We start from the raw sequence: 22986 nt of genomic DNA, 5'->3' as shown, positions 1-22986 counted from the left end.
AATCGAGCCAAATAAGATACGGTCCCATTTCATTTTCCACAGGAGCAAAAACAGAGCCTACAGAGCTGAAGAATGCATCACCATTTTACAGAGCGCAGCATAAACTGTCCACAAGTGGACAGAGAACCTCACCCCTGCACCATACAGTCTCCCCCTCAAAGTTGTTCTGTATCTACCAACAGAATGATTCTGGGTTTGACTAAAATCTAAGAAACTATTGGGAGCCTTTTTTATTTACTGTTCTTCAGCATAGTCTGGGCATCGCTGACTTTCTGCGAGGGCTCTATGAAGCAGGGCTGAGGCTGGCAGAAACCCAGCACAGAAGAAGGCTCAAGCAGCAGCCTCTGGAAGAATGAATGGCTTTAGTATCCAGTCAGAAGCACCGGCTTTTTTTATTGTAGATATGGTGAGGTGTCTTACTATGAAAAGAAGAACAGAAGAGGTGGCAATTTGAGCCCTAACACTAATAAGTAATCCATTAACTGAAAAAACACAGAGTGACTCCTTTCCTAGCATCATAAATATGCCCCATGTTACTACACCAGGGCCCTTCCTTTGAGCATTATTTTGTCTTATAGACTAGAATGAGGAAGTTCTGGGGGATATATATATACACATATTTTTTTAATGCACATACACACAAAATGGTTTTCAGAGGTTTATATATATATCTATATATAAAGACAAGGAAATCAAACCTTTTTGAGCAACTGAAAGGAAATTTATCCCATATTTGAAGTGATTTGAATGTAATATTTAATCACCTTTGATTCGTGTATTCAAACTTTTTTATTATTATCATTCACTGAATAAATATTATCTCTGGGAATTTAGCACAGAAATTTAAGGGGAAAAAAAACCCATTTTACCTGAAACTGCAATTTCTGTAACAAGGGGAAACAGATTACACATAGGCAAAAAGTAAAGCTTTCAGAAATGAAAAAATGAAGTATTTTGAAACTGAAGCTTACTGAAAAGTCAAAGTCAGCTAGAATCTAAGATACCAAGTAATTCTGAAGGATAGGGTCATTGGAAAGTACTTAACAAGATTATCTGGCTTTCAAGAAAATAAGAATAGACTTTCAGGTTTGAAGTTGTGCAAATAGACTACAAATTCAGCTCCATAGATGCCTCTTGTAGCCTGAGCAACCAAGGAGAACTCTGTCATATGTGACACACATTACCCCACAAAAACTGGAAATAAACTTTTTAGCTTGTTTTTCAGTTTTGCCAAAATTGCTTGTTCAGAGTATTTATACATTAGCACTGAAGAGCTGGAAGTATCGGTGATAAAATATATATATATATATATATATTTTAAGATTTTATTTATTTATTTGAAAGAGAGCGCAGGAACAGGGTGGGGGTGGCAAGGAGAAGAAGAAGGAGAGGCACACTCCCCGTTCAGGAGGAAGCCTGCTTCAGGGCTCCATCTCAGGACCCCAGGATCGGGACCCCAGCCAAAGGCAGCTGCTCAACCCACCGAACCACCCAGGTGCCCCAGAAACACATTTTCAATCCTTGCATGGGTTGAACTCAGTTTAGATATTAAAAGAAATTATAGGGGCAGATCTTTAACACTGAAAACCTTTATGGTTCTCTGAAGGCATTCAGTATGATTGATATTCTTGGAAATTGCTTAAAAGAAAACCAAGGATTTTTCAGAACATGACTCGTCAGAGCTCTGGTTTGCCTGAGCCAAGGTAAATAGAAGAACCCACTGGTTTGCAGTAATGTAAGGTTAATCCAGGGTAATAGCAAGCTTTCAGAAAAAGGTACAAAACCCAATCCCTGCTTTAAGCTGCAAAGAGATATGTAACATTTAACAAAAATGGACAGGATAAAAAGACACTGAGAACAGGATATAGGGCTTCTTAAAAACCAAAAACTCATGTACAAAACTAATCTCATTACAGACTCCCCAATCTTGCAGCTCCATTCAGTATCTCAGTAAATGGCAACCACAGAAGGCAGAATAATGTCCTCTCCCAAACGTATCAGGCAAGTCCTCATCCCTAGAACTTAAACGTGACCTTATTAGGGGGGAAAAAAGTTCTGTGCAGATGTGATTAAATTATGGATCCTAAGATGAGGGCATTATCCTGGATTATGTGGGGGAGCCCCAAACCCAATCATATATATCCTTATAAGAAGCAGCCAGAGGCAGATTTGACACAGACTAGAGACAACGACGTGAACAAAGCAGATCGAAATGAGAAGATTCTGGCCTTGGAGACCGAAGGGATGCAGCCACAAGCCAAGGCATTCCGGCAGCCACCAGAAGTTGGAAAAGGCAAGCAACACATTCTCCATCACAGCCCCAGAGGGAGAGCAGCCTGGCCAGCAGCTCGGTTTCTGCTACTGACTTCACTCTTCTGGCCTCCAGAGCTGTGAGAGAATAAACTTCTGTTGTTACAAGCCAACAAGTTGGTGGTCATTTGTTACTACAGCTGTGGGATCCACGCACAGCAACATGGTCTAACCCACCCCCTCTCTCTTCCAAGCCAGACTCCAACAGAATCATCCTGCCCAATCCCTCATCTCCCTATTCCTCTCTCCTCTGACGCTTCCCTCCACCTTTGCTTCTGTGTCCATGTCCCAACTACTTCCCAGACTTTGAGCTCTTAAGTGACCCTCCTGCTTCCTGTGTCCCAGTTCATTCAAGATGCCTCCAAGAGCAGTACATATACTGTAGAGATGTAGGAAAACCTAAGCAAATGGCCCCGTTGCGTAAAACTCATGACCTACAGAAATTCCAAACTCCTTAATGGAGCACTAAATACTGGCGCATTCTGACTAGCTTTACCTCCAGCCGCGCCTCTATCCATCTTCCACACCATAGACTCTGCTCCAGACATTTCAGACTTTTTACCTCACATTTCTGTACTCATGTTTTAACCACAGCATCCCCTTTCCCAGAATTTCCTCACCGACTTCCTTCCTGTTGGGGCATGTCAACTCCTCTCCCAGCCTCTTCCCACTGCTGTGCTCTGGGAAGGTAGCACTGATTACTCCCTCCTGTGGGCCCTATCATACCCAGCTTGAACCTGTATCACAAATTCTGCACCTGTCGTTTATTTAAGGAGCAAGGTGCCAGGCTCTATGCTGAGCATTTTAAATAAATCATTTCATTTAACCCTCAACACAATCCTAAAAAAGTAGCAATTATTCTCAGGCTCCATACTGCAGAGGAGATAACAATATTCAGAGATGTTAAATAAAGTGCTGAAAGTCACAAGAAAGTAAGTGCTTACGGAACATTTTTGTAAATTTTTCATTGACTTACAATTTTGATTTTGATTTTTGATTTTTGTATTGGTTATACTGACTGTCTCTATTCCTGAGAACAAAATGAAATAAACGGCAACTACTGTTATCATTCATCACTTTAGAAGCTCTCGGGAATATGAGACAAAGTGACAATGTGATATGGTATTGTAAATTATTATTACGTGCAGATTTAATTTGGTACCTAGGAAAAAAAACAAGAGAATTAATTAATAAAATCTTTCAAAATTAATAAGATAATTCAGTAAAGCAATTGGGGGCATGATGAATACATAAAAGTCAATAATTGTCCCAGGTATCAACTGTTAATAATTCTCCTATCCCTTGTGGACTTTTTGGTAGTTACTTGTTGCCTTTAGTTACTGAAGTAACGGGCAGTGCTTTACAGCTCTTACAGTATACTATAACCTGGCTACCAAGTCTCAGACCAAATTATGCCCCAAAAACACTTGTTACCAAGTGGGACTCAAAGCAATCCCACAATATGCTTTACACGTTTACAAGTTCTGGCTCTCTGCCACTTTCAGGCATTCCAAACAGTGCCCTAAGGCATATGTGATAATATCCCGGTAGCAAGATTCATCTACGCTCTGGTCAAATCTGTCTAGAGAATCCTTTAGACATTCTGAGCCCATGACCAAGGAAGTTGTTAGGCCTAGAGCACCACTACAAATGGCAGAATCACAGGATTTACCAGGTATGTATGACCTCTTCACTTGTGTAATACTTCTAGCTAATATATGTATCTTTCTTTTATAACAGCTTTACTCAGATGGAATTCCCATACTGAAAGTGTCACCATTTCAAAGTGTACTCTTCAGTGGTTTCTAGTATAGTTCACAGAGTTGTGCAATCATCATTACTGTCTAATGTCAAAACACTGACACCTCCCCCCAAGCCCCCCCAAAAAACCTCTACCCATTAGTAGTCAGTCCCTATTCCACCTTCCACAGCCCCTGGTAACCACTAATCCACTTTCTGTCTCCAAGTGGACATTTCATATAAATGGAATCATATAATATATGGTCTTTTGTGACTAGTTTATTTCACTCAGCCTAATGTTTCTAAGGCTCATCCATATAGTAGCAAGTGTCAGTGCTTTATTCCTTTTTAATGTCAAACTATATTCCATTGTACAGATATACCACATGGGCCCATTAGACAACACACATTTGGGCTGTTTCCACTTTTGGCTATTAACAATAATGCTGCCATGAACACTTGCATTTGAGTTTTTGTGTGGACACATGATTTCATTTCTCATGACTACATACTGAGGAGTGGAATTTCTAGTTTAGAGAGTAACTCAATTTTTAACATTTGGAGAACTGCCAAGCTATTTTTTAAAGTGGCCGTACCACTTTACATTCCCACCAGCAATGAATGGAGGTTCCAGTTTCTCCATATGTTCTCCAGTGCTTACTACTGTCTTTTTTATTATAATTATCTTCCAGCATAAAGTGGTCAGTCCACAAATCTGATCACCATACACTTCTCCAGTAAATAAATAAATAAATAAATAATAAAAAGCCATTTCTGTCAACCATAGTAATTACAAAATCCTCTGGTGTTGACCAGATAAAGATAGTATGACAGTCCAGAGTAGACACTTCTGGAGTGTGGACTTACGATTAATTTCAAATACTAATGAATCCCATCCAAATATGTACTTCTGACTAAGATATTTTAGATTTAACTCTACAATGTAACACACACTATGGTACTGTCTCTGCTGAAATATTTTAAAGTAAATCATGGAAAATAAAACACCAGCCAGAATCAATTAGAAAAGATGGGGGAAAAAATGTAACACACTATTTTTTAAATCTTGCCATGAAGAATACTTTCTAAGTTTTACACAAAGCTCAGAGAATGGATTAACTTATTTGATAATGAATGCATTTTAAACTTCCATACAGAGATGATACAGTAATTAAAATACATTTGTTACATATATATTGGATAAAATGTTAAAGCTATAAATATGCAAAGCATTCTCTAAGTAATGGACTAAAGAAGGGAACAGGAATTTACTCACTGAATGTATTAAATGAAATTCATACTCAATAGTAATGAGTGACATGCAAATAAAATAAATAAGATATTGTTCTGTGATACAGATAAATATTCACTGCATGAATTATGGCTCATTTAGTTCTAAGTGACACAAAAGAGGGAAATGTATGATGAAAATATAGAGATGTTTTGTGGAACCCAGAGTTAAGAACGTAACAGACCCTTTGTAAAGAACTGAAACAAGAACAGAACAACAAAGCCTGACAAATCAACGGAGTCCAGCACCATTAGCCAAGGAGCAGGACTCCAGGGTCAAATAGGCAGCAAGACCACACCCAGGTCCTGCAGCAAAAAGCACACTGTAACCTCCCAGTGGTCCGTTAACAACAGAATTAAAATAGCAGAGAAGACTCTGTGCAGGTGGCAGAGAAGGAAAAGGGGTCAACTGGGATGGCAGCTGAGGTCATTCACTTAGAAATGCATGCTCTGAGCTCCTGCTCTCTAGGCAGGGGGCGCCATGCTCATAGGAAGGAAGTCAGCTTCAAATATTTATATCCGGAAGGGAAAATCCAAGAACAAACTGAGACACTATCTTGTCAAAGTCATCATAACATGAATATTAATGGATACATGCCTTAAATATGTCTTTTTTTTAAAGATTTTATTTATTTCACAGAGAAAGAGATCACAAGTAAGCAGAGAGGCAGGCAGAGAGAGCAGGGGAAGCAGGTTCCCTGCTCAGCAGAAAGCCTGATGCCAGGGCTCCATCCCAAGACCCTGAGATCATGACCTGAGCCAAACACAGAGGCTTATTTAGCCCACTGAGCCACCCAGGCGCCCCGTAAATACATCGTAATAAAGGCACAAAGAAATACGCTCTGGCTGATATGCTTTAGCATGGAGTAGAACTGGGGTGAATTGTGCATTCTCCTTTGTTCTTTCCAATGCTGTTTGGTTGTGTGTGTGTGTGTGTGCACGCGCGCGCGCGTGCGCGCCTGCGCGTGCACACACCTATGTGTAAGTGTGTTTTTACATGAGCATGTAGCACTTTTCTAAAACTTAAGTTTTTGTTTTGTTTTGTTTTGTTTTTTTAGAGCGCCTTTGCTATTTTCATGAGGTAATCCACTGTTTTCCAACTATTCCTACTGAATGCCAGAATAAAAATAAGAGTTCCTTGGGGTGCCTGGGTGGCTCGGTCGGTTAAGCATCTGCCTTCTGCTCAAGTCATGATTCCAGGGTTCTGGGATGGAGCCCCACATACGGCTCCCTGCTCAGGGTAAGTCTGTTTCTCCCTCTCCCTCTGCCTGCTGTTCCCCCTGCTTGTGCTCTCTCTGACAATTAAATAAATAAAATAAATTTTTTTTTAAAAAAGAGTTCCTTGCTAAGTGATAAGAACTTTCTATATACTTGAATGATTTTATCCCATACAATCTTCATAGCAACTATACAAAAAAGAACTTCTCTCATTTATAAACCAAAGCAGAGAGAGATTAATTTATCTAAACTTAGTTGACAATATATGGAGCTGCAGTAAATCCAGATATTTCAGTCTCTAAACTTGTGCTCTGCTCTTTATTCCACCATTTCCCTTACTACTTTACAACACTTGAAACTATGTATCACCATTTTCCTCAATCCCTCCTGGCGCCTGCTCTAAAAGTAATAGCTGCTTTCAGCTAACTTGCAAACAGCTAGATGGGAAATGACCTTGCACACATTTTAAATAATTTTCAGGGTTTATTACTTCTCTCGGAGTCATTGCATGAAGCATGTTTGCAGGTGACAATCACTTGTTCAAACACCAAAAGCTAGTGACCGAGAGAGGTCCACAAATCACCACCAAGTAGAAAGCTGAAGGCTAACCTACTCTGTCAACATCAGCTCAGAGGTAGCTGCCTTCCACACAGCTTCAAAAATATATTGGTCACATGACTAGGTTTTCTCACTCTCTGTGTCCTTGTCTATAAGTTGTTGAGCAACATATTGCTTCTATGTGTTTTAATAAGTAATATGTCTTCAGGCTCAACATTGAAAAAAAAAAAATCTTGCAAGGGTACCTTGTCAGCTCTCTTTAAGACTTGAGCAACCAATGCACAGACTATGCCAGTGAGAAAAAAATCACGTGCTTATGAAGGTAAGGTTAGGTTGGCTGGGTTTTGTTTTGGCTGGTCCTCCAGATTTTAAGGAACACCTTCTGTAATTTCTTTGGATCACTGACCATAGAACAATTGAGAGGTCCTTAAGAACAATCTGAAAATCAGCAACAGAGTTTAAAGAGACAGAAATTTGTTTGTAAACATAAATGACCAGGCGAACAGGGAGACTGAGAATAATTTTCTAATATGCATCTGTTACCTTTGTCACAAATGATTAGACTAGGAATTTGCCCCTGACTCAAAACACTCATCTAGGGTCCAGAAAATAAATAAACAAACAAATAAACCTCATTAGCAACTATGAAGCCATGCTGCTTACAGTATTTTATAAATCCTAGAAAATAATGGAATGAAACAGGTATAGGCAATTGTTCACCCATGTCTCCTTGTACCTGCCTTTATACAACTGATTTTTTTCTCAAATCAATTGATGTTACACTCTCCCCTGTACCTATGCCTTCCAGTCATGGTTCCCATTCATTTGGGATGCTCTACTTTCCTCTCTTCAACTATACATTGAATAAATAATTATCAAATACTATCCAAATGCAAAACATTGGTCTAGATACTAAATAGATACAAAGGTAAGAGGGGTGCCTGGGTGGCTCATTCAGTTAAGCGTCTGCCTTCGGTTCAGGTCATGATCCCAGGGTCCTAGGATCATGCCCCACATGGGGCTCCCTGCTCAGCAGGAAGCCTGCTTCTCCCTCTCCCTCTGCCTACTGTTCCCCTTCTTTGTGTTCTTTCTCTGTCAACTAAATAAATAAAATCCTTAAAAAAAAAAAAAAAAAGGTGAGTAAGACTCAATTCGTGTCCTATAGGAATTTAAAATTTAATAGTTGTCTGATACTCTTTCAAATGTTTATTCAACAAGGACCAAGTTACTGAGTGACAGAAATAGGATTTGGTATTGGAGACTGATATGAACACATGGGCTCCTGACCCTAGGTCATGTATACTCTAATAAGGGGACAAATTTGTAAACAAACATATGCAGCAGAATGTGGAATGTGTGTAATAAATTCATTACAGATGACAGAAAGGGAGGGACAGTCAATTCGATCCGAAGGATCAGGGAAAGTAGAGTCTACGGAGTCTACGGAGTCTATCGAGTGACATAACAAACTGAGGCAAAACTATCCCCCCGAGAACCAAGGTTTCAACGTCTAGTTCTCTCAGGAAATGCAGGTGGTCTGAAATGACTTAGAGTTTAGGAGAGAGTTTTTTAGAAGTCAGTAGGGAGAAAGAGGGTGGCAGTACATGGAGAGAGAGAGAGAGAGAGAGGAGGCTGAAAAGCTAGGTCAGGGTTTGTGAAGTTCTCATGGACTTAATACATAGGCAATTGGGTTTTCTTTTTTTTTTTAAAGATTTTATTTATTTATTTGACAGACAGAGATCACAAGTAGGCAGAGAGGCAGGCAGAGAGAGAGAGAGGAGAAAGCAGGCTCCCTGCTGAGCAGAGAGCCCGATGCGGGACTCAATCCCAGGACCCCAAGATCATGACCTGAGCCGAAGGCAGTGGCTTAACCCACTGAGCCACCCAGGTGCCCCCAGGCAATTGGGTTTTTAAACAAGAGAGTAAAAGTATGATAATATTTGCTTTCTGAACAGGCCTCTAGCAGGTCAATGTACAGGATTAATGGCAGGAAGGAGGAGGGTGGCCATAGCTGGATGTGAGGTGGGGAGAGGCGAGGAACGTCTGCCATGGCACCTACAGGAGTCAGACAGGTCTGGACCCAGTCAGAAGCAGAGAAGTCAGCCCTATTAAAGAGGCAAGATCAAGGCTTGAGGCTCAACTGGCAGAAACTCTACAGGGCTTGGGGGGAATAGAGAAAATGGTGGGGAGGACTTAGTCCCTTGAGGGAAGCAAACTGGAATTCTCAGGAGTCCCCATACATCCTTTGAAAAATCTCTGAAGCAATTCTGATGATGATAAACCCTTGTTTAGAATAGCTGGTGGAAATCATGCTCCCAAAATGAAAGTGATACAACCACCTGATAATTTCATTTTTTTAAACCACAGCTTTTTATGCATGTGCTAGAAATGTTCCTCAATTGTCATCATATGATCTTGCATTAAAGTAATTCATCCATGTACTGCCCTCACTGAAACAAAGTAGCTTTAATTTTTTTTTTCTTCCTAGTAAGAACCACTATTAAAGTCAGTGTCTCCGGAAAGATTCAATGTAATCAGGTGGGATATAACATTTTAGGCAAAATACAATCAACTGAACACTGAGATATCACAAGTACTTCAAAAATTCTTTAGCCCATCCAACAAAACTTTATAACCAGACAAGCGCAGGGAACAACATGGCTTACAGATAGTAACTTAAGTAAATATGCTCATTTTTTACTTGTGCACATAAAAAGAAGTTCTGTAGGTTTTTCTCCCCCTTTTCTATAGAAAGTACTATTTCCTCTTCCATCTTCCTGTGAACACGTTTTTTAGTTGAATTTAGACTTTTCTAAAATTCTGTTTACCCCTTTATGACACAAATTTAAAACTGGTAGGAAAAAAAACACAGGGTCTGGCAGAAAGTATAGTAGCAGGTATGAAACTTATTGCTTCCTGAAGAGGCCAAGCCACCAAACAGTTCTTCTTACGATTCTACCCAAGTGAAACCATCGTGGGCTGCTGTACTTTATCAGTTCACCACATAACTTACTAGAAACATCTCTCTCCAAGACAAAAATCTTCCCTTGGTCAAAGATATGTTCATTTTCTTATTAAGATATGTTATATAGGATCTCATCATACATACAAATTCTATTATTTCTCTATTTTGCATATTTTCCATCCCATATTAAATAAGCAAGTCAGCTGCTACTGTTTAAAAGTATTAAGTGTCTACTTCTAAAACTAGTTTTGTTATTTGGAGGCAAAGTCAGTTCATTTAAAATTTTTATTTGTCTCTCATTTGTTCACAAATAAAACTTTATGGGATGTTTTATATACACTAAGTAATACTGAGCAACTATATGCTTTTATTAAATTGTACTGGTAAAATGAGCCATTTAAATGTTCTTACTATATACAGAAACCAATATTTTAAAAAATATAGACATAGACAAATGCATGTGTGTCCAGATTCATTCTTCCAATCTGTCCATAAGGCAGCAAATATCTATTAACAATCTTCTAACGTGCAGAGCAAACAGGTTTTTGAAAATCAAAAATAAGACAAATATGCACTCAAAGTTGCATAGAGGTAGAGGAGACAAACATGCAAAAAACCTAAATAATTACATCAAAATAAAAGTGCAAGAAATGCAGTGTAGGAACTCAAAAGAAGAAATGATTAATTCCAGTTCAGGAATCTAGTAAAACATTATGGGGTTGCTAAAAGTGAGGTATACAGGCATAGCAAACTTCATTTGGATTTGCTTTACTGTGATTCACAGATACTGTATTTTTTTACAAACTTAAGGTTGTAGCAGCCCCATGTTGAGCAAGTCAATCAGTGCTATTTTCCCAGCATCATTTTCACACTTTGTGTCCATGTCACATTTTGGTAATTCTCGTAATATTTCAAACATTTTCATTATTAGTATATTTTATTTGTTAGAGTGATCAGTGAACTTTGATGTTACACAAGGGATCTGGAGATTGGCAAGTACTCCACTTTGGCTAGAGCCCCTATCTGAGATGTGACTGGCAGGGGATGGAAATCTGTCCAGGATGAGGGCAGACACTCAACACCATGTTAAAGCTGCTTGGATTCTCTTTTGTGAGAAAAGGAGAAAGACTGAAAGTTTCTACAAAAGGAAAATCACACAATTCATTTATTTAATAGGAATTTAATAGAAAGCTAACTACACAACATCTGAAGAATAGACCAAAAATGTGAATTCTGGAGTCACAGAGAATAGTTCAGAGGATATTTTAATATTCTGGGGGGAAATACAGCTTCCTGAACAAGAAGGTTGGCAGCAGGAATGAAAAGGAAGCGCCAAATACTTTGGCGAGCTGAGCCAAATAGGAAGTTACAGTGATTGATCAGACACTGGTAAGTAGGTTCAAGATTGTAACAATAGGTAACTAATAGTATACATGTCACTTGGTATCAGTTGACTTTTATTTAAAAAATCAAATACAGCATGTTTTCCCACAAAACTGAGATTTTCCTTAAGAATCTTTCCAGGTGCTACTTCAGGCAGTCAGCACTTAGTAACAAGTAATCAGTCAACAAAAAATTGAATCCACTTGCCATTTCCACTAGAAGCTCTGTATTTGCCAAGATATAAATGGTGGTGGGTGGGGGGAGTGACGTATTACAAAAGTCAATTGGAAGAAAGGCATGAATATTTTTAATATCTAACATTATTCATTTGCAAGATAAAGAAAGCCAGCTATAGATCTCTACTGAGAGGAAAAACTAGAACAGCAATAGTAGAGCCTGGCATCCCTTTGGGACTATATTAAGTGAAATGAGGACTATGAAGTAGGAAGTGGTTGGCATTAGAAATAGTCTATCTTAATCCCTTTGAAAACTCAAACACTAGCATTAGGATCCAAGTTTTCAAATGGGGACTGACAATCCTAACATTCCCTTAAATCTAAGCATGTTTATATTGTATTTCAAGGTCCTACTTCCAGTGTCATTGAATTAACAAGCTCTGAGTGACACCCCAGGTCATTTAGACCAGGGACTCAAACTTTCATAGAAGGTGATGCCCAGAGAACTGGTAAAGTTGTCAAAGTCACAGAGCCAGTGTCAGGAACAGAATGAAAACTTGGAGATTTCCACTATACTTGACTGGCACATTCCACAAGGAAGAAAGAAGTCACATGAATGACATTCAAATGACAAATGACCTAAGCAACGGCAAAGAAATGACAACCATTTAACTTAAATTGTGAGACAAATCTTGAGATGAAAATCAATTATCCTTTTGCTAGTATATTTCAAACTTCTCTCCAAAAACAATTTTAAATTTAAATTTAAATTACCAATTAAGAGAAACATTCACTATCAGTTTAATATTGATTATGCCTCCTTTTCCCAATGCCTACAAAGAGGCTTTAGATGAAACCTCTAACATAAAAATCAATGGCAATCAACTTTCTAGTATTTCTGCTTCCACAATTAATTTGAAAGTTAAGATATCCAAGTAAGTCAGACAATGAGCCATGTCCAAAACTTGCTCACTCTCTCTCTCTTATTCTTTGCTTTATAGCTGGGAAACATGAAAACCTACTGAAGACATTAAAGAAGAATGATCGAGGTTTCAATTACCTAGAAAACCACAAATAATGTGATATTACCTTTAGGGGAGTACATTTAGATTAAAAAAAAAAAAATAAAGATTTGTAAGCATGCCCACATCATTATACATATTGAAAGGACACAATAATAAGGATCTGCTGGCAATGAGAAACAAATTTCTCAAAATGATTCTAAAACCACTATTATACTAACTAAGGCTGAGATATGCATTGGTTTCAACCAGGTACTACAACTATAATCATACCTTGTTGATTGCACTCTCTAACAGTTGAGATTATTCCTAATAAAATTAATGTGTCACTTGCGATACATATATATAGATACATGTATGAAAAGACAGAGAACAGCTAATTAGCAATGTAGAAAACAACGACTTTTACGAAGTCACATCACAGTTCAGTTAGTCAGAATACTGTGCTGACATTTTCAATATCTAAATAACTATTTTGTTTATATGGAATTCTGAAGAGCATATTTGCCATGAAAGGAGACCCCAGAATTTATTACTGGCAAGTTAAGTGGTGACTTCCTCATTATTAAGAAAGCAGAGGACTGACATGACAGAGCTTGCAGTCAGTTCTCAACCCCAGTGGTAAGTATGAATGTCACATCGTCAATTCAATTAATTTCCCTCTACTTTTCATTTGGCTGGTTTGTCACCTTTGTCCAGCGTTTAGCTTTCATCTCACCCTGCCTACTGATTTCTAGTTAAACAGTCCCCTCATTACTTAATCTCCCACAGCTTCATTAGGTAACTCAGCAGCAGAAAAGAGGTAAGAATCAATACTTGGAAATTAAATATCAAATGGTTAAGGTTTACATCACTCATCTAAACTGTTCTACCCAAGCTCTCACCAATAGGGGACAGAAAAGGCACAGTATTCTATATCCCCTTTGTGATGGTATAGATATCATGTGTTATAATTATGTCTCTCAGCTTTGTCATTTCTCTTCAGCCACCAACACATCAATACGGAGAGAAAAGAATCCCACCTACCCTTAAAGCCTAAAAAATATAACTTACGGAAGAATGCCAGACTATGTCTGGTGGACAGAAGCTTATACCTAAGAATTAGACATATATGCATTGGGAACTCAAGCTTGCCACCTCCTAGGTGTGTGACTTAGGCCAAATTACTTATATTCTCTCTGAACCTCAATCTCCTCACCTGTAAAATAGGACATAAACCACCTGTTTCGCAGAATTGTTACGAAGACAGAGTGAATTAGAATATGTTAAATGTTTTCCACAGTCTCATGCAGATTTAGATTTTGACTTTAAGTAAAATATATAGCAAATGTCGACAGTTTTCTTGTTTCCTGATGTCATTAGTGCAGCTTATAACTGCATACTTATAATAAAGAGAAGTACTTACTTCCCAGGGACTGTCGCTGATATTTTGATTCTTCAGAGTTTCACAAAGTTAACTGATAATTCCCTCAATGTTTGGAGTATTATTCTTTGTAGAATAAACTTGACAAAATGTCTCATAACTGGAACAAGAATACCCGAGAGCCAACCTCCCTGCTGAAGAGGCATTAACATGGATGGTTGTCATACGTTTGGAAACATTTAAGGTATTACATGTCAGGGAGTGAACAATGGCTTTTGGGGCAAGGCACCTTTTAAATACATCTCACTTTATTATTGATGATCAAAGCTTCATCCTCCTTCAGACTGTGTTGTCATCTACTCGGATGTTTTATCTCGTGTCCAACACAAAAGAACTGTCTAAGTGTCAGTCTACTGATTTTATTGGTAGGATACCAGAATGTGCTAGAAGGTGCTTCCATTCTAAAACTTTGTTGTTAAGCACTACTTCCTATCTGTCAAATCCCACTGGGTCCACACATCTAATTGCATGTGTGGGTGTAGGGAAGCCATGGAGTACAATCCGTAGACATGCCCTATGCACTTCCAAATGCATACTCTTCTGACCACTTTTCCTCTGTATATCCTCTACATTTAGGTGTATGAGATGGGCTATCATTATCATCTTGAACATGAAGCTTTATGTCACCTTGCATTGCATGTTTCTATGACTCCCCCAATTGAATATAAATTTGTCCAAAATACAGGTACCCTGTCATCTATGTTGCTTATATGCTACCTAGTAACATAGTCATAAGAAAATGAGATGAGACTAACAGCTCTTAAGTGCTTTTCTTGTGAAAGGCACAATCCTGGGCACTTTACAGATTTATTTCATTTACCTCTCCAATAATACTATAAATTTGGTTTTTAAATCATTTCTGTATTACTGATTAGGAAATGAGATTCCAAAAGTTGAAATAAGTTACCCAAAATAGCATTCAAAAGGGATAAAAATGGGATTTAAAGACATCTGTCTGACTCCTAATTCCATTTTCTTGCTGCTACACTCTGCTGCCCCAAATTCTCATTAATCTTTCAATGCAACTTTCTCATGAGAATAAAAGTATTTAGAAAGGTGCAGCCAGTAGTTTAGACTTGAGTCTACTTATTTAAAGAGGAATAGGGGGGAAACAACCAAAATAAGCTATTAAAATCCCCTTGAGAAGACAGCTTATTAATAACTTCAGCTCTAGAAAACTATCCCAGGGAAAAAATATAATCATAGCTGTTTTCAAGTGTTCATGAATAAGAATGCTCATTAGCATTATTCTGAATAGTAACTTTCTGAAATAAATTTTGGAACATAAGAGATAAGTTAAATAAATAGAGTAAGTCCATAAAACAGATTACTTCACAAACATGGAGGGTTATTTTTCTCAAAACCTAATGATAGTAACATATACATGATACAAAACAAACAGAAGTACAGAACATAAATTGTATAGAATATAGTACGATCCCTTTATATAATGTGTGCATATCAATTTTTCAGTTAACATCATTTGAAACCTATTTACACACTAATTTCAACTTCTTGTGTTTTTAAAGAAGGGTAGAATATGTCTAAGAGATAAACTAAAGGGACTGTGGTGGAAACCTCCATTGCTGTGTTTGAACTCTTTCCTTCTTTCACCATAGATAATAAGAACAGTGAACGCATCTGCCTCAAACTGGGCCAATCCCCGCTGGACCAAGCAGATTCTCTCTCTTGCAATACCCATTTGCTTTCCCAGGTGGTCTGGAACTGTAACTGTAACATAAAAACTTGCAAAGCATATGCCACCAGTGGACAGAGAAACAGAAAACAAAGTCTCCAAATTGAGACAGAATAGGGAAATGGAAAGAAACATGTGAAAAGGAGAAGAAAGGAAAAAGCGTACAGAGCTTCAATTACCTTCCTATTTCATTCACAATACACATACACAATACAAAGCAAGCTGTTACAACCGTCCATGGATTATGAAACCAGACAGCCTCACTTATTCCACGTAGAGAAGCAAGACCACAACAGTGCCGACCTTGACACTGTTATTTCTAACAGTGACAGTCCAACAGCAGCAAAAATTTTTTTTCCTTTGTATAATCTTACAAAAGGCCTAAAAACAGTGATGTGTATATAAGCAACTTGTTTAACTGTGAGCTCTCCAAAAAAAAAAAAAAAACACTGAATGCAGAGAAGTGTGTGTGCGCATGTGTGTATTTACATAATTTATTATAAATTTTACTGATATAAAATATGTGTAGCTGAGCACACATCTTTTAGACAATAAGAGTATATATGGTATTTTCACTGTAAATTCCAGAGGGCCAATTGATTCCCACAGAACATCTTAAGTGCAGACAACAACAAAACAAGCCCTGATCTGCAGTATTTACCAGTTTCCATGGTATAAATACTCCCACCACAGCCAACTTCAACCTACCAATGTGACACCACTGAACAGGGACGGAAGAGATGAGCAGCAGCACCTGACACATAATACTGTCACCTCGCCGATCAAAAAGATAGAGCACAGGTGACAGGAAAGAGTATAGATAATAGTAAATTGTAGTAAAATCTTTAGGAAGTGATAGCTTTTGAGTATGTCTTAACTTTGTTTTAAAATATAATGTATTTCATTTTAGGTTTATATGATTTTAATGTTTAATAATTGCCATATTTAACAACTGGTGCAGATTCCGGTCTCAATCCAATTCAGACCAGCTCCAGCACACATGCCTGAAAAGTATCTCCAAATATCTGAGGACAGGTACTGCTAATCCAGACCAAGGGACTACAGTCAGTCATTTGCTCATCAAACATTTTAATGTGCATTATCAGCACATGTGAAAAGTCCAGATTCCTGGGCCCCAGTCTGAGAGATTTTGAGAGTATATCCAGCGCAGGGACCCAGAAGTCTGTGTTTTAACAGGCAAGCAACCATCTCCGTGCCAGACCATTACCCAGAAAACGTCCGCATCCAGAATTTGTTCACTACATATTCTGTGCCCGGCTCAGAACCCATGGACATGAAAGAAACAAAACTTGTCCTCAAGGTGAATACAGAAACCAAGAATCATAATGTAACTCTAATACTGGTACCTACCAGCTGCTTTGGGAAAATAAAATCCACTTTGGGAGAAGAGTCCTGAGAGAAATGTTGTTTGACCTGCGTCTTAAAGGAGCACCAGCTAATCAAAACGACAAGGGGGCAGGGAGGAAGGGGTGTTCGGGGCAGAGAGATGGGGGGCAGGTGCATAGCCACACAGGTGAAGAGGACTCCGTCCACTAGATACCACCACATTCTTTGGGGCTGTAAGACTGATTTTGCAGCCACATTTCATCTGTCATCAGCTTTAGCACATATTAGACTAGTTAAATCATGGTGTTCCTGTGAGGAGTGGTGGTAGTTTAGGCAGAAAAGTCATGGCCAGGTCGGGTGGAACTTTACAGAATGCCTAGCACAAAGTAGGTGCTCCTATTCTGTATTCCTCCTTCAACATGAGTGTTTAAAATTGGTTTTTATCACCATAGATTATCACTGCCAAAGAAGTTACAAGTGGCGGCTAACTTACAAAGTCTACAACACAGAACGCTCTCACAGTTTTTTAAATAGACAAGCTATCTCCTCAATCAGAGAAAATGACCAAAATTATGTGTTAAAAATAGTTCCCCAAACCTAAGTTCCAGGGAAATGAGTGATTACTACATTATATTTTTCTCACTGGTTTTGCCTCATCCTAATTAAGCTGTTTTCCAAATCCAATGTGAATGTTATAGATGTTATTTTATGTTTCTGAGGTTGTATCTTTTCGGCTATTGGCACTTTAATTAGGTAACCCAATTAACTTTAAAAATCTATGAAGTAACATGATGAAGAAAAACGACTCCAAGAACCACACGATGGGTTGAAGGGAAGTCATAGAGTAGGAGTGTGTCTCTACCTAAACAGCTAGAAGAGTGGACTTGTCACCTTAACACAGCAAGTCTGTGGCCTCCTCCTTGTCATGCTGTCCCTTCTCTAATGCAAACCATGCACATTAATCTCACCTCCCCTCAAGCCCCATCTCCTCCTTGTAGAACATTCCAAGCACTCCACTGCACAGTGATCTTGTCCCTCTCCATGCATGATCCTCATCTCTGGATTTAGTCCTATGTGATCACATATTACAGAATACTCATCTCCCAACCAGACTTTACATTTTCAGAGAACTTCCCTTGCCATATGTCATGGAACAGGGCATAACGCTAAACATACAAAAGACGTTAAACATTTGGTTAGTAAATAGACAAAATGATCTCCATGAATTATATTTAGCTTCAAGCTTCAATTGCTGATTTCTTCACCTCCCCCAAAATGAAGATGAAAATGTCATAAAGACTTTTAAAGGTCTCAGATTGGGGACAAAGAAAGGAGGTTATCAAAAGGGATTCTAATACTGGGTGCCTTTTTAAGCATCAACAAATCATCAGACGTCTCTAACACAGAAAAAGAAGGGAATTCCTGGCTTTGCTTGCCCACAGTAAGACAGGGGTCTACAACTGAGCCTCGTTGCTAAGTGAAAATCCTCCCCTCAAAACATCCTAGAATATAAGCTCTTATACTCATCAAAGAAGAGAGAGCGAACAGGTATCCCAAGGCTGCCTCTATCCTGTATTCTTTAACAATTTACTGAAATACAAAAGAAAAAGACAATTTACAGAATTCCAAACTGAATTATATATAATACATTTGTTCAGTAAATACTATTTCCAGTATCATAATAGCTAACATTTTTTAACACTTTTGTGTCCTACAGTGTTTAAGACATCATCTTATCAAACTCTGATGTCATTCTATATGAGATAAACACCATAATTTTACTCATTTTAGAGATGAGGAAGCTCAGCTTAAGTACTAACTCCAAGGTAACAACATTGTTAAGTCACAGAGCCAGAATCTGCAATCAGGTCTCTTATCCCAAAGCCGAAAGGATACCATCTCTGTTTACAAGATTGAATTCCCAACAATGTTAAGTACTCTACATACTTGGGTTCTATTCAGGACTTTTTTTTTTAATGTGAAAACTTAAAAATTAAAAAAGCAGGACACCAAATCAGTGGTATGAAGAAAAGGCCAAACAAGGGTATGTCCAGGGTCTGAGGTACCAAGTTTAAACAAACTGGCTTAAAGCCAATTAACTACAGGATTCCACTGGCAGAAAGACCAGTGAAGGTATTATTTCCCCATCAGTCCTAAAGAGTACTTGGGAAATTAGGATTTAATTTATAACACTTTTTTTTTTAAGATTTATTTATTTATTTATTTATTTATTTATTTGACAGACAGAGATCACAAGTTGGCAGAGAGGCAGGCAGAGAAAGAGGAAGGGAAGCAGGCGCCTTGCTAAACAGAGAACAGGATGCGGGACTGGATCCCAGGATCCTGAGATCTCGATCTGAACCAAAGGCAGAAGGTAATTTAACCCACTGAGCCACTCAGGTGCCTCCTTATTTTATAACACTTTTATATTCATGTCAGGTACAGGCTACATGCCATTCAGGCTTCATAGAATGTTCAGCAAAGAAGAACTCTAGAAAATGCTTTTACTGTAGGACTTTTGGCCTTGCATTATGTGTGTATACTAATGACTTCCCTTGGGCATCCAAAGGCAGCTTCAGAATAAAGAAAAAGGCCTAGAAATTAATGTCTGAAAAGAGTTTTCCATATAGCCTCACCTGTTCAATTGACAGGAAGAAATCTCAGGCAGCCCTTAAAGCAAGAAACACAGTAGTAAGGCAAGAGTGCAAGCTTAGCTACCATTATCAGCATTGTTCCCACAGTCTGAGGTCAGCCTTAAGAGGAAGCGAGCAATCATGGGAAATAGTCCCAGGGATAGCTAAAGGTTATCCCCTATCCCCTAATTAACACCTCTACTGGTTTGTTGGTGCTTGAATTTCCACAAAAAGTGAAAATCCATTTCTTTGGCTTTCGACTCAATCTTGTGAAAATGCAAAATCAAATACTACTAGGGGGAACAGCATTTTAAGTTTCAGGGTTTATTTACATCTAAGATTCCCCAAGTTTGTTAGATTCCTTCAAGGCAAATTTTGCTAAGGAAAGGAATGCGAGGGTACTGAAAACCTTAGGGCCAAAGTGATTAGGACGTTAGTTTTTTCCAATGAGAGAGATCCTAGTATGCAAACAAGGGAGTGGGCTTCAGAGTCAATCTGATGCAAATTATCCCTCTCCCGCGGCCCTTATCAATTTATTATAGTCCGCCCCACCTCTTCTCAAAATCTACCGAAATACAGCAATTATGAAGTTTTATTTACAGGAAAACTGACCCAAACAACGTCAGGCAAAGGAGTTGAAATTTACAGTCCTTGGGCAGAATGTCAGTTGTTATAAGCACTCCAACTGTGTCTACTTGCAGGAAGAAAGTCGTGACTTCCCAGATTTTGGGTAAGGCACACATTCGTCGGCAAAGAAAGCTGGAGCCGAAATCTCTACCTATCAGGCAGAAAGCAAGAAGCCAGGAAGGGGGGGGTGCGGGGAAGCAAGCTGGATGGCTCCAGGAAGTGGGTGGGGAGGAAGCGGCGAGATTTGGAGCCAACTGTAGCAATAGCAGGTTTGCACACGCCTAGCGAACGGAGTCCCGGGCCACTGCGTGCAGCGGTCACAAGCGCTCTTGGCAATGCTGTCCCCTTTGATTCCCGTATCACCCAAACACAACAGCTCGGGTTTGGGACGTAAAAAGGGCTTGCAAAGTGGGCGGCGGCCGGGATTCCCGCCGCTGAGTCACAGCCCAGCCAACTTTTACAGCATTTCCCAGAAAGAAAATCAAGTCTCAGTTCCGTAGCCCACTACTCGCTTCCAGTTCGTGCTCTCCGCTCTGTCACTGCAGCTGGGGGGGGGGGGGGGTGACTCAGACCCCAACTGGGGTGTTTCCCACTCGTCTCGCAACTTCTCACCCCAGCAAAGCCTCGGGGTGCCCCGAGCGCTTGGCAAGCGCTACCCACCAGGCAGATGAGAGAGCAGGAGGAGGGAGGGGAAGGGCTGCGTCCTCACCTGCAGGACACGGACACCTCCACCCGCGTGGCCGGGATGGCCGCGCTCAGCTGGTTCAAGTCCCCGATGCCCGCAGTGCTGGTGTAGCGGCTGTCCATCTTGGGGGGAGGCGCCGTGGACTTGTCCGGCGCCCACATCCAGAGCTCGGGCAGACTAAGGGCTCGGAGCCCAGCTCCCGACAGACGGGGATGGGGGTTGAGGGTGGAGGCAGAGGATGGAGGGCGGAGGCAGCTCGCGGGAAGGGGGAGGGAGGGGGAGGCGGACCCGAGCAAAGCCGCGAGGGAACCGCGAGCCAGTCCTGGCCCAGGCCGAGGCTGCCGGCGAAGTGGCGCACGGGGCTCCCGGCTTCCCTGCCCCCTCCTTGCAGGCAGCAGCCCCAGCGGGAGACACTTCGTGATCCTTGCCAGGCTCCGAGTGCCAGGCTCTGAGGAGCCACCGGGCCGCCTGAGGAGGTAGGAGGCACTAGACCCAGACCCCAACCGTCTAGGAGAGCAAGCCCTGGCCGGCAGGGCGCGCGGCTGGGGTGTTGACTCCGCCTCTACACTCCCACTCCCGCCTCCTGGGCAGCGACTCCCTCCTGTCAATCAGGTGTGGACGGGAATGTCACGCAGTTCGCCTGCCTGGGCTGGAAGCTGGAGGTGTGGGCGCCTCTGCCTGTTCCAAACTCCCCCCTCGCAGGCGAGCCCCTCCTCACCCCGCGCTGGTCCTCACCGAAGCCCATGGAGGTCCTTCCCACTTTGCCTTCGGGCAGGTGAGCTAGGTCTCGGCTTCTGGATTGCCCACTCTCGGCCACTTGGGGGTTGGGGACAGTGGGACATGAGGACGATTTCCAATGTTCTGTATGCGGTTATAAAGTGACAGATCAAGATCTGGGACAAGTCTGGAACAGGATGAACTCTTGGGAGGGGTACTATTTGAGATTTAAGGGGACAGGTTTCCCTCCTCCCTCAGTTCCTCGAAACGTGGGGGTCAATTGTGACAGTCTTCCTATAATCAGGACTCTCCTGCGGCCCCCTCGCTTCCAAATGCTTGGAAGTTCGGACCTGAAACCTGGAGGTCACAACCGTTTAACGCAGCTTCCTTATCCCGACTCCCACCTACAAGATCCGAATGAAACTGGACGGACGGAAGCAGAGGGGAGCTGGAGTGAGCTCCGCATTTGGGAAACTGGAATCTGGGGCAGCCATACAGGTGCAAGAATGCCGAGGCATCCAACGTGTGGGGAAATTCGCGCGAGTCCCCTCCATCGCCCAGACCTTATTGGAGGCACCTTGCCTCCTGCCTCGCCCGTGCGCCTGCGGGTCCCCAGACGTTAGCCAGCAGGGGGCGACCGAGGACGGGACGCGGCTTTCTGGGAAGAAGCGCGGAGACCCGACCCTTGTGCGCCTCCTCTTATCGCGCCCGGCACGGAGTTTGCCGCTGGAAGGACGAACTCAGAGAAGAACTCTTTTCGCGACTGAGAACTTGACATACGTTGTTAACATTTTAATCCATTTGGAGCCACCTGCCTAGAGAATCTGTAGAGTTGCCGGTGAGGACCTGTAGGCACTGTCTTGCCCCTTCCCCCTGCCAAGATCCTCCCCGCATTTCATCCTTGGTTTCTTTTCTTGATCTCCCAGCCCACCCCTTGTCATACCTTAAATCCAGAAGAAACTGTTTCTCTTTTTCCGTCTCTGATTAACCTGTAATCAGGTTAATTGGAAATGTCCTAAAGCTCCAGACATTTCTTATGCTGGAGAAATTAATTTGGGGGACTAGACTTACGTGTGTTGTTGTTGTTTTTAAAGATTTTATTTATTCATTTGACAGACAGAAATCACAAGTAGGCAGAGAAGCAGGCGGGGGGGGGGGGGGTGGCGGGGCAGGGAGCCCCTGCTGAGCAGAGAACC

The 22986-nt window shown here is 40.8% G+C and overlaps 1 protein-coding gene across 1 annotated transcript in view; it reads right to left on the bottom strand.

Annotated features, from left to right (window-relative positions):
- The window catches only part of CPNE8 (copine 8), a 215605-nt gene extending 194368 nt beyond the window's left edge, over positions 1–21237 (bottom strand). Inside the window, exon 1 of the mRNA XM_059185658.1 lies at positions 21098–21237. Coding sequence (XP_059041641.1) covers positions 21098–21234 — 137 coding nt within the window. The 5' untranslated portion in view covers positions 21235–21237. The remainder of the gene's footprint in view (positions 1–21097) is intronic.
- Positions 21238–22986: the final 1749 nt, after the last annotated feature.

This window comes from Mustela lutreola, chromosome 8, assembly GCF_030435805.1.
Source record: "Mustela lutreola isolate mMusLut2 chromosome 8, mMusLut2.pri, whole genome shotgun sequence".
Taxonomy (NCBI): Eukaryota; Metazoa; Chordata; class Mammalia; order Carnivora; family Mustelidae; genus Mustela; species Mustela lutreola.
Note: the sequence above shows the minus strand (reverse complement) of the source record. Positions and strands in the feature narration are given on the sequence as shown.